At 41.3% G+C, this 12,512-nt stretch overlaps 1 protein-coding gene across 2 annotated transcripts in view; it reads left to right on the top strand.

Moving 5' to 3' along the window:
* PICK1 (protein interacting with PRKCA 1) overlaps window positions 1-6,012 on the top strand; it is a 123,488-nt gene extending 117,476 nt beyond the window's left edge. For both annotated transcript variants that reach the window (XM_086934811.1, XM_086934812.1), the window contains one exon: window positions 16-6,012. In XM_086934811.1, coding sequence (XP_086790937.1) covers window positions 16-266 — 251 coding nt within the window. In that variant the 3' untranslated portion in view covers window positions 267-6,012. The remainder of the gene's footprint in view (window positions 1-15) is intronic.
* Window positions 6,013-12,512: the final 6,500 nt, after the last annotated feature.

Consider the following 12,512-nt stretch of genomic DNA (forward strand, 5'->3'; position numbering starts at 1 on the left):
CTCATTCCCTTCCAGTCCAGGATATTGTGTTCCAGCTTCAGCGGTTTGTCTCCACCATGTCCCGATACTACGACGATTGCTACGCTGTGCTTAGAGATGCCGATGTCTTCCCCATTGAAGTGGACCTTGCTCGCACCACGCTGACTTACGGGCAGAAGGACATTTTCACTGATGGGGCAGAAGATGAAGAGGAGGAGGAGGAGGAGGACTGCAGGCCGATGCCACCGGCCGAGGAAAATGGAGAGAAGCTAATTGATGATGCGTAGTGCTGCGCGAACTGCCTCGACCTGGTTGTTCACTGATGGACCATGCTAGTGACAATGGGTGGTGTGCTGGTATGGGTCTGTGACAGAGATATAAAGATTTATACTTTTATCGTTCCCATCCCACAAATGATTCGCTGTTAGAGGGATTCATCATTCCATTCTTTCTTTTGGGTGTGGGTGCTGGGATTCTATATTTAACTCTCTTTGGAGGGGTATTTTATTTATTTTGTCGCAATGTTTGATGGATCTATTCACTGGAACAGCCTGTCTTGACCTTTAAACTGTCTCTTGAATCAGGAGGGGTGTAGGAGACCAGGTTTGCTGTCCACTTCTGTATGAGAAAGATGGCATTCGTAGACGATGGAACTACAAATCTGAAGATTACAAACTGATATGATAAGTGCCTGTACAGTGGTATTGGCAAAAACCTTTCTAGCCTACTCACAAGCCTCTGGAGGAGTCTTGCCTTGCATACCATTAAAGAACTATAAAACCGCAGAGGTTGCTGTGATCTCTGCCTTGTATATGGTGGATCGGTGTAGTATATATGAGGCTCGTATTGTAGGTCCAGACATTCTGCGTTATCGTTTACCTCTACATGGTTAAACAGCTGGCAAATTCCTAGATGCTGGAGATCTGCTGACATTTGAGCAATCATGTCAACCAGGACCCTCCCAGTAGGAGGCGTATTAATTTGTTGTGGGCCATGCCTGTACATTAGTTCTGGTCATTGAAGTGCACTGCTGATACCGCGGAAGTTGCAGCACTTCCAGTTTGCTTCAGGATGAACCTTTACAGTAGTATAGCAAGGATTTTAGAGGCTGTAGCTGTATTGAAATTACTCTAGAGTGGACAAGCCTACAGCCCTTCCAAGCCCCCACACGGTTCTGTAGAATGTGCCCCAATCATGTTCCTCCAGGGAGGGCATTGACTGGGAAGAATTCTATCCCTCCTCAAATATATCGTAGACGCTGTTGTACATGCATGTTAAGTCAAGCCGTGCTGGTCCAAGCTTACATGTTCTATACAACTCTTACATCGATGGGGACTTTATAGAATGCTGGCCAAGCACATAGCTGCTGAGGTAACTGTGCTGTGATAAAAGTCAGGTTCCATTTTTTTGTTGTTGTGTTAGAGTCTATCACATTGCAAATTTGACATAACTGTTGCTTTTATTTTTTGCTTGGGTTTGTCAATATATGTGGGGTTTTAAACCACATAGCTAAAAAAAACACTGTGTAATGTGCAGTTGAAACAAGGGGGTGGGACACACCTTTGTCTAAGAGCAATGCATTTTACATCCCTTGGTCCTGGTGTGAAGGTTGTCTCTGGACATTTTGTACTTCTACAGACAGGGGTGTGCATGGCCAGTGTTGTGGCATGTTCTAGTATGCACCTAGAGTGTTTTTTACTATAGCATTATAGCCTGTTACAAAAGGATGCACCAGTCATCAAAGATCCTTTCTCCAGTTGTAGGCCTGAGATGTGTGAGAGGGCCTCTAATGAGATGGAAAGATTTTAACAGGTGCAGCCTGGGGCATAACAGCTTTCCACCCATTGAAGATAAAATAATCCGAAGGAAGCAGGAAAACGCACATTAGAGTGCAGGACAAGAAGGACTATATCAGCCATTATTGCCCCTCTGCATCTCCATTGTTCTAGGTGCAGCTCCCAAAATTCCGGTGTTATACTGTGGGTACAAGCTGTACTTTCACAGATGAAATGTGGAGTAGTTGTCTTCTTTGAGGAAGTCTGATGTCTTGTGCATATATTGTCTTCACTTCTGCTACATAAACGTTACTAGAAGGGTAACGGCTTCTTTTCACTTGCCTTCCCTCTGCCCTGCTCACTCACCATCCTCTGTGTTGAAGTGAACATCCCACAGGGTGCCTGCTACTTTTCACTTCCCACCACTATTGCCTTATTGGACAGCTGATTGGATACTTTCTCCCAATTTGTAAGTGTATTATTTGTCAGTTGCTCGTTGACAGTCACTGGGTCTTACCCAATGTGCGTGTAGCGTGTCTTAGGCTCTCTCTCCCATCCTTATACATGCGGTGTCTGATGGTCTGCTATAGCTTAATTTCCAGTTTGCACACTGTTTCTAATTATGCTCATCTTAGTTACTGTGTTTTAGTGATCCTTTTAATATTTATTTTTAGGAACTTTCTGTAAAATGCTATGTGTCTCTGTGAACTTTCTTTCGAATAGATCTGGAAAAAGTAAAAATGGCTCCTTGACCGAGATCTTAGCCTGGTCTCCGAGCTCAGAAAGTCGATACAGACGGGCAATATTGCAGAGATCTGAGCCCAGAATGTCCAGGCTTGGACATTATTGCAGTAATTGGGGGTTGTGCCTCCAGAGAAGCCAAAGTTCTCACCATTCAAATCTATGGGACATCAAAAATGCTTTAATTTCTAAATAGTACATTCACATCGCTAAAAAATATGGAATAATACGCCTGTAAAGACATTTAAATGAAAAATAGAGATCTCTCATGCTCTGAAATTATAAAGATATAAAAGTAGTCAGGAACATCGACATTTGTCACCTATGTAGCTTAATCCAAACAATTATCATGCCTGTTCTTTTAAAACCAGGATTCCCAAACATTCGTTTACCATAAGCACAATTTTTCTCTTATCTTGAAGGTTGTCCCACTTCCATAACACATGGTGCAGTGCATACATGTTTACAATGCTATTTTTTTAAACTGTAGTTTGGCATAGCTCCTGTCATGATAGATTTTTATTGGTTATCCTTCATTACTTTGAATCTCATTCAAAACAGGTGATCTGCATTTTATGATTGGCCATTAACATTTGGGCAGTTACCCAAAAATATAATTAAAATACGTTTTTCGAAGGCCCCAAACCTACTGTGGGTTATCTTGGCTTCGATTTTTCCTGTTGTGAAAGCTTGGTTTTGAATAAGGAAAACAGAGAATTCTTGGACTCTCGCAAACCAGGAAAACGAAGCACTGAATTCATAGATTTAACATTTTTGATTTTCTTTATTCCGATGCCTTGTATAATGTAAAGCAAGCTTTCTTTCCCCTACTAATGCCTCGTATGTTAGCACTGCTGCTAGAGAATGAAGTTGGCAACTTCAGCATTTATGGAAAAGCCAAATGAATCTAACTAGAAGTTTGAGTTCGTCCTATTTCTAGTTAGTCCTTTCTCCATAGAGGTTTTGAGGCCCAGTGAGAAACTGTCTTAAAAGATTAGTTCTTTGAGTGCTTCTTTTCTTCTTATGAAACATGTTGCTTGACACCATGGTTATACACAAGCCTGTCTTGCTTTAATGGTCAGATGTGTGTCGGCCAGTTTCTGCAACAGAACCACACCAAAGAACCATGTTCCGTACTTGGCCCTAGGCTGCTTTAAATTGGAGCTGTATAAGCCCTGCAGTTTGAATCAAGGTCTTTTGGGGACATTAACCTCGTTTTGTCATGACAGATACGGTTTTCCATCCACGGCTTTGAGAGTCATGCATTTTGTCGAGCTAGTTTGCTTCCATTGAACTAATTAGATTAACACACCCTTTAGCACTGATTTGTAGGTTAAAAGTCCAGGACAGAAACAGTGTCCATGACGTTGAATTTCGGGCAACCACCAAGATAGGGTGGACCCCTCACTCAGTTTTGGGGAAGAAAATAAACAGATTATGTTCTTGTTTTATATACTATTGTGCACTGTTTAACCTCTGTCTCATCATATTTCCCAACTACTGGCATCCTATAAGTGTGCCAGTAAATGCAAAGGAAAATATCCTTATTGTTGGCGAATATTGCACAAATATAGCCACATATGTGTAAAAATATATTTCCCCCGCCCCTCAACCCACATCCTCGTCCCAATTCTGGAGTTGATAACGCTGCAGGCAGTGCCTGCGGAGAGATAGATATCTGCGCCTTTTCCAGGAAACTCTGGCAGCTGCTGTACATATTTTGGTATTTATATAGAGATTTATAAGTTCCACTTTATCCATAACTATTGCATACATTTTGTATCTCTTTATTTAATAGCGAAAGGTAGAACCTTCCTCAGAGCTGCCACTTTATAACCAGTCCATGAGGCAAAATGGCTGACTCTTCCAGCAGTTTGAACATTTTCCTAAGAGTGCGCATGAAGGAGACCTTTCAGATGTCTGGTAAATCTGCCTTATCTGACCCATCTTCTGGATTGTTTTGTGTCTTTGTTTGTGTCATGAACCGTTGTGTGATCTCCAGTATTGAATGTGGCCTTTTATTCACTGCATTTTAATGATCTGTTATACTATTTGTTTTGTGAAGTGGAGTTTTCTTTAAAATGTTGATCAGAGCCTATGACCTCAACTTGGAAAGAGCACGTGGAAACCGCCGGTTGAATCCTTGTCTGAAATATCCGTCTGCTCTCAGAGCCTAATGTTCTTAATAGGACCATCATTTATGGCTATAATGACGAGCCTCCACGGAACCCGCCCCCGTATAAGCTAATGAAATATTATAATTTTTTTCAAAATCACGCATTCAGCAACTTTTCAAAAATATATTAAGACACCAGCGAAGGCGTTTAAAAAAATGGAATGATATAAGGAACTGGAATTTTCTGCATTTTAAATGCTTGCAGTAGTCTTTTTTTGAAAACGTACCCATTTCCCTTCACCCATCACAGTTACTTTTCCTGATAGATTTTACTACCGTGCCCTGTTTATTTTATGCAAGATTGTACCCTCCTTCTTGTACCTTGCAGTTCTTCTAAGGGTAGCAGTGCTGAAGTTCTTGTGCCCTGCATAGACACTGGATTTATCTAAGAGAAACACGAGCACCCTTTGAAAAACAATCGAAGAGGACCAAAACAACTACAAGTTCACTTAATCTTTTCTCTCCTTCCTCCATAAGATTCTTGCAAGGTAATGAATTGAAACACTTAAGCTGCGTTTTGTACTATTTTGTATAGCCTGTTAAACGTTGTTTTTTTTTTATCAGATCCTTCACTCCTTGCAATTATGCCTGTGGGATACATCATGTACTTGTAGAGCATGCCCCCGCCTGCTTTATTAGTCAGTTATCTCATCTACAGCTTCTCCAGCAAATCCTTTTGGAAGGGAGTTGTCCCCAAACTTGCCCTCATCTGCTTTATGTATTAGCCAATCGAAGTCGAGGTCTTTTGAGGACTTTGGTCTCGGTTAAACAGTGTTGTGACCTCCTGGCTTATTCTAGAATAAGGGTCTGTTGGGAACTGTTTGAGAGATGCTGTTGAGGAAAAGTTTGTTCTTATTTTATAATCCAAGCTCTGTCTTTACTCTGGAAACCTGTTCCATTTACAGCCTCATGCAGAAGAAGGCCACATTGAGAGCTGCCACCCTGACGTGTTCTCTACAATTGTTTGTGTTTGCACCAGGATGCCCCTGTGGTCAACACAACGCTTTATACATTTCTTTCCAATATATGTGATTATTCCACACTGGCTGCTAGGAGATATTATTGCACAATTGAAAGCATGACGTTTTTAACATGAGAGTAGAAGTCAAGCGAGTAAAGTTGTACTTTGTGTATTATCGCTAGTGGCCAGTGGATGGCAGCCTTGATCCACGCGTCATTTTTTTCCGGCCGGAATGAGGATTTTATTTTGAAGAAACTCAAATGTTTTATTTTGTGCCTTTTTCTTACGCTGGAATGTTGTGCTCTGCATCTCTGTGAGAAGCAATGGAATGGTCTGTAATAATAATGTTAATTAAAAAAAATCAATGGTTTGGACAAAAAGACGCATCTTTGGATCATTCTAAATGTTATTTTGCATTGCATCTTAAAGGGAGCTCGATGTGTGGGTGAATTATGGTTCTATGTAGGGCTCGGTAATTATACTGCCTTCCTATGAGCATCAATTCCTGTCTTTCGGATTTAATCCTAAATCTCTTCATGGAAGTACATCCTGAGTGCTATTTCTTGCGTTGTTTATAGTTTTGTAGAACAGACGTTGAAAGCATATCTTTATTCAACCTTTTAACTAAACCGGTCAAAGAAGGAAAGCCACCGGTATAAAATAGCATCTTTAAAGTCTGTTTCAAGAAGTTACACCACGGACGGTAATGGTTGTGTTATTTTGGAGAGTTTAGTTAGAGAGAATTAATAAAATACTCAGTGAACTCCCTTTTTTGTTTGGGATGTAGGGAGAGTGAGTGAGTGAAGAGTGAAATACTAGATTTAGATCTTTATTATAGGGAATGCAATGGATGCAGCCTTCCTCCTGCATTTAATCTTTAATAGATTCACATGCTTTTAAATGCTCCTTACGTCAGACAAGCAGCACCGACTTTACTAATAACATGGTATATTTCTCATGGAAGCTTCATCCTGCAGATTCCTCAAGTTTATTGTATTTTTATGTATTTATATTCAATTATAGTAATTGGGAATTCAATTCAATAGAGACTTTATTTCGGTTATATTTCACACCATAAAAGTACACATATATACAACACAGTTAAAAACATTACTCATAATATTACAATAATTCATAGTCACATAAAAAAGTCATATTACACGTGTCCCACTGCCAGATGAGTAAACCGGGTAGATAGTAAAGGGCAAATAGTGTCAGGTATGATACGGCAGTAAATATCTTCCAATAGATAGGCTGAACGGTCATTGGGAAATACAGTATCACTTATCCAAGCAAATTCTCAGTTTAACAGTTAGTTTTAAAAATTCTATTACCTGGAGAACTCTGTCACTGTACAAAAGCTGTAAATATATAAATGCTAGTCTGATTTGGTTAAAATTAAGTTTTCTTAGAAGGGCAACAAGATAACGTCTGCGAGGGTATTCATAAAACCTACATAAAAACATAAAATGCAGCATATCCTGTGGAGACTTCCCGTCGCAGCCACAGGGTACTGCAACCTTGTTAAAAATGTCTGACTTTGGTCTAATTAAAAGATGGTGAAAAATATTGGATCTAAACCTTGACAACAAGAATTTTTCATGAGAAGTAAAAGTACCCATTAGATATGGCTCCTTACTGTCACAGGTTTTTAACATAACATATTTCCTAATACTTGGTTTCATAAGCTCCTCACTTTCTCTTTGGGCCAGCCTATCTTTATAAAATGCATGTTTGATTGCTGCTACATCCCCCTTTACAATCCCGCTTGGGTTTTCAAACAGGTTCAAACGACCCAACCTGGAAAAGCCAGTTTTCAAGTATTTTAACCAGAGGATGCACATTGAATTATCCTGAGACACAAGGTCTCTTACAATCAAATGGGTAAGAGGTATATCTTGATTTATCCACCGTTTTACCCAACAAGTCAGTGGCCTAAGAGCAAAGATATCACATAGATACTGTGTCCCCAATTCTTCGTGTACTACCAGGTTAGGTGCACTGGCGGGGACACAGAGAAGACGTTTTAGGAAATTGTTTTCAGCAACCTGTAACTGTTCTCCAGTTACATAACCCCATAGTTTGCTGCCATATACAGCTGTTGCAACCGATTTAGCATTATAGAGTTTAATCATTGCATTAATTGGCTTTTTCCCCAGTTTCGTTGCAAAGTTAAAAATAGAGGCATTAACCCTCGTCAATTCCCCTTTCTTTTTAGCCAGATGAGGACCCCAGCTAAGCTTGGTGTCAAATAAGACACCAAGATATGAGAATGTTTGCATGACGGGGATAGGAACATCATCTAATTTAAAAACAAAATTCTTTTTTGGTTGACGGCCAACATGCATAATGTATGATTTAGAATTGTTGACCAGTAAGTTTCTGTCAGTCATAAAAATGTTAAAAGCATTTAAAAGCGCCTGGAGTCCTTTCTCTGTTCTAGACATTAAAACCGCATCATCTGCGTATAAAAGAACTGGAATACCCCGCCTGCCAACTCTGGGGCAGGCTGCCTGTACATTCTGTAAAACAGCATCTAACTCATTGATATAAAAGTTAAAAAGGAATGGAGCAAGAATGCAACCCTGACGCACTCCCTTCTTAATGTCAAAGTTGCCAGTGGTATCCCCATTTGTGGAATACCTGACGTTAGCACTGGTATTACTGTGCACATCCACCAAAAAATCAACTATCCCTGTGTCCACACCTTTCTCCCTCATGGACTGCCACAGCCTTCCCCTATTGACACAGTCGAAGGCTGATGACAAGTCCATGAAGGCGAGGTGGACAGTTCCCTTCTGCACAACAGTGTATTTACTCAGTACAAGAAAGAGGTTAAGGCACTGGGTTATGGTGGAGCGCCCACCGCAGAAACCATACTGGGAGATTGACCTGATGTTATTCTCAGACGCCCAGCATGTTATTCTTTGCAACAGAATTCTCCCCATAATTTTGACCATAGAATCAATTAATGAAATTGGCCGATAACAATGTGGACTACCCTTGTCTCTTTTTTTAAACACGGGAACAATCGTTGATAGTCCCCAGGACATGGGACAGCTCACTTTAGCAGCTGCATTAAAAACTGCAGCCAGGATGGGCGCCCAAAAACTCGGGTCAGACTTGTACAAGTCCGGAGGGATCCCATCAGGTCCTGGGGCTTTTCTAGCGGTAAGTCCTTCTATGGCCTCCATAACCTCACTGATATCAAACCTGATAGTGCCTCCCCTAACGCCAGGGAGTGGCTCAACTATGCGTCACCCGGCTCTTCAACCAAAAATGTTTTTTTAACTATTGCCCAGAATCTGGAGCTACATTTTAAGGTGGAGGGGTCAAGTATCTCGCTCCATGCCTCTTCTCTTAATAATTCCTTATGGGATTTAAGAACAGACTTATATTCTTTACGGCGCAATTTAACATTCTCCCGGACTCTCGGGGTAGCTCCAAGGCTAACCTAAGGTTACGAGCAGCTTTAGAACAGTCGTGATTGAACCACCTTGGCCCACATTTCTCCATACTCCTCTTTACTGGGACCGACATCAGGTCTGACACCTTCTCCGACAGATTTTGATAAGCGGTGAGTACCCGCCGTGGCTCTGCCCCCTCCCGAGTGCAGTTCACAATATCCTCAGTACATTTGTCTACAATATTTTTATACAGTAGATCTGGGGTAACCATTGACCATTTAAGTCGCCGCCTCCCATCTGTTGTGCCCAACCTCCCTGTTCTACATATCTGTTTTTCCTTGCTAGTCCAAGGTCCCTTCAGGCAAATTATTAAAGGATTATGGTCACTGAATTCACTTTGGACAACATCAAACGAATCCAGAAAAGGGAGCATTGTCAGTGATAATAACGTGATCAATGAAGGTGCCCCTCCAGTGTCCCTTAAAAGTAGGAGTTTCAAAACTTTTTAAAGGGTCCCAAAGTGTCATAGCCAATGAGAGGTCCAAATTGTCCAGTAAAGCATTACAGAGATCCCCATCTAGTGTATGTTCCAGATGTAGACCATTGATGCGCTCACAACGAAATTCTGCTAGACATTTCTTCAATGGGTCTCCACACGGATGTACATTAAAATCACCCATGATCATAACGTTATGACTGAAATCCTTCATAGAGGAAGTAATAAAAGCATACAAAACAGATATAGGATTAGGTGCTGGAATAGCATTGGTAGCATTATAAAAATTCACCAATCCAACTCGACAGGTTTCTCCAATTAGAGCCAAGCCCAACATACCAGAATGGTATGCATCAATTCTGCGAATTTTAACAGTGACAAGAATAGAAACAAAAATCACCAGTCCTCCCTTTGGTCTGCCTCTAATAGATGGTGTGGCAGGTACATAAAAGGCCTTGTACCATTCTAAAAAGAGATTACACTCAACCAGCCATGTCTCTCGTAGGCAGATAACCTTAAATTGCTTAATATAGTTAACCCAGTTTGCATCTGCCATTTTTGCAGCAAACCCTGCAATGTTCCACGAGACAACATTACTACCACAAATTTTGACCTGGGAGTTCACATTGAGATCTGCCACCCTGACGTGTCTTCTGCAATTGTTTGTGTTTGCACCAGGATACCCCTGTGGTCACCACAACGCTTTATACATTTCTTTCCAATTTATGGGATTATTCCACACTGGCTGCTAGGATATATTATTGCACAATTGAAATCATGACTTTTTGAACATGAGAGTAGAAGTCAAGCGAGTAAAGTTGTACTTTGTGTATTATCGCTAGTGGTCAGTTGATGGCAGCCTTGATCCACGCGTCATTTTTTTCCGGCCAGAATGAGGATTTTATTTTGAAGAAACTCAAATGTTTTATTTTGTGCCTTTTTCTTACGCTGGAATGTTGTGCTCTGCATCTCTGTGAGAAGCAATGGAATGGTCTGTAATAATAATGTTAATTAAAAAAAATCAATGGTTTGGACAAAAAGATGCATCTTTGGATCATTCTAAATGTTATTTTGCACTGCATCTTAAAGGGAGCTCGATGTGTGGGTGAATTATGGTTCTATGTAGGGCTCGTTAATAGTACTCAAAGCTGACATTCAGAAGGGGAGTGCAAGGTTTCTTATACTGCCTTCCTATGTGCATCAATTCCTGTCTTTCGGATTTAATACTAAATCTCTTCATGGAAGTACATGCGGAGTGCTAATACTTGCGTTGTTTATAGTTTTGTAGAACAGACGTTGAAAGCAAATCTTTATTCAACCTTTTAACTAAACCGGTCAAAGAAGGAAAGCCACCGGTATAAAATAGCATCTTTAAAGTTTGTTTCAAGAAGTTACACCATGGATCGTAATGGTTGTGTTATTTTGGAGAGTTTAGTTGGAGAGAATTAATAAAATACACAGTGAACTCCCTTTTTTGTTTGGGATGTAGGGAGAGTGAGTGAGTGAAGAGTGAAATACTAGATTTAGATCTTTATTAAAGGGAATGCAATGGATGCAGCCTTCCTCCTGCATTTAATCTTTAATAGATTCACATGCTTTTAAATGCTCCTTACTTCAGACGAGCAGCTCCTATTTTACTAATAACATGGTATATTTCTCATGGAAGCTTCATCCTGCAGATTCCTCAAGTTTATTGTATTTTTATGGATTTATATTCAATTATAGTAATTGGGGAAAAAACAACCAAACCATTAATTTAGTTATTTATTTATTTATTTTGTGTACTTATAGAGCGCAGTCCTGTCACCCAAAGGGCATCCTGGCGCTTTGATCTTCGAACGGTTGCACTTTTCACTGCTCAAGCAATTTTAGGAAACAAATGCGTTTTTAACGCTTTCCTGAACGGAAAGTAGTCCCTGTGGCTTCTCAAGGAGAGTGGCAGGGAGTTCCAAAGTTTGGCCGCTGCAACACTAAATGAGCGGCCGCCCATCCTAACTCTCTGAAACCTCGGTACTACAAGCAGTTGCGCCGAAGAAGAGCGGAGGGGCCGCGAGGCAGAGTACCAGGCAAACCTATTCTGCAGAGGTACTGGGCCCTGTTGATGTACTGCCTTAAAGACCAGACACGCAGCTTTATACAGCACTCTCAGGTGTACCGGGAGCCAGTGTAGATCTCTTAAAGCTAGAGTAGAAGAGCTAGTCCTAGGGCGGGAAAGAGCCAACTTGGTGGCCATATTCTGCACCCGTTGTAACTTCCCCAACAGGTTTTTTGGGGCCTCCAGAAGTAGCGCATTACAGTAGTCTAAACGACTTAGTAAGGTACTGCGAACTACTTCCGGCCTGGCTTGAGCGGGGAGAAGGGGCAGAACTTTACACAACATGCGTAACAGCATCATGCACGTAGAAATGGTTTTGTTGACGTGCATGTCAAGCTGTAAGTTTGGGCCGACGATCACCCCCAAGTTACGAGCTGATTCCGCCGCCGACACTGGCTCGGGAAAGGTGGCAGGCCAGAAGTTCTCTGGAAGTACCCGCGGGATCCGATCTATGGAACAATAGAGCACCTCCGTCTTTGAGCTGTTAAATTGTAAGGAGTTGGCCCGTAGCCAGTCCGCTGTGGCTGCCATACAGCGATGAAATGTCTCCAGCGGGACCGCATTGTTTCCTTCCAGAGAAAAGACCAGCTGGGTGTCGTCGGCGTAGTTAAAAGCCGAGACACCAAAAGATTTTATAATGTTAATGTTAATGTTAGTTGGGATTTGTTAAGCGCTCGTACGCCCGGAGGCTTCATGGCGCTGTAGAAGGAGCCAAACAAGACAGTCAAAGGATAAGCAGTGCTATCAATAGTAAGCTTGAGAAAACAACCAGGTCTTCAGAGATTGCCTAAAGCTGAGGATGTTATCATTCTGCTTTATATGGAGAGGAAGAGAATTCCAGAGTACAGCAGCTTGATGGTCGAAGCAGCTGCCTCCGAGGCG

The sequence above is a fragment of the Lissotriton vulgaris genome, chromosome 8 (genome assembly GCF_964263255.1).
Source record: "Lissotriton vulgaris chromosome 8, aLisVul1.2, whole genome shotgun sequence".
NCBI classification, from domain to species: Eukaryota; Metazoa; Chordata; class Amphibia; order Caudata; family Salamandridae; genus Lissotriton; species Lissotriton vulgaris.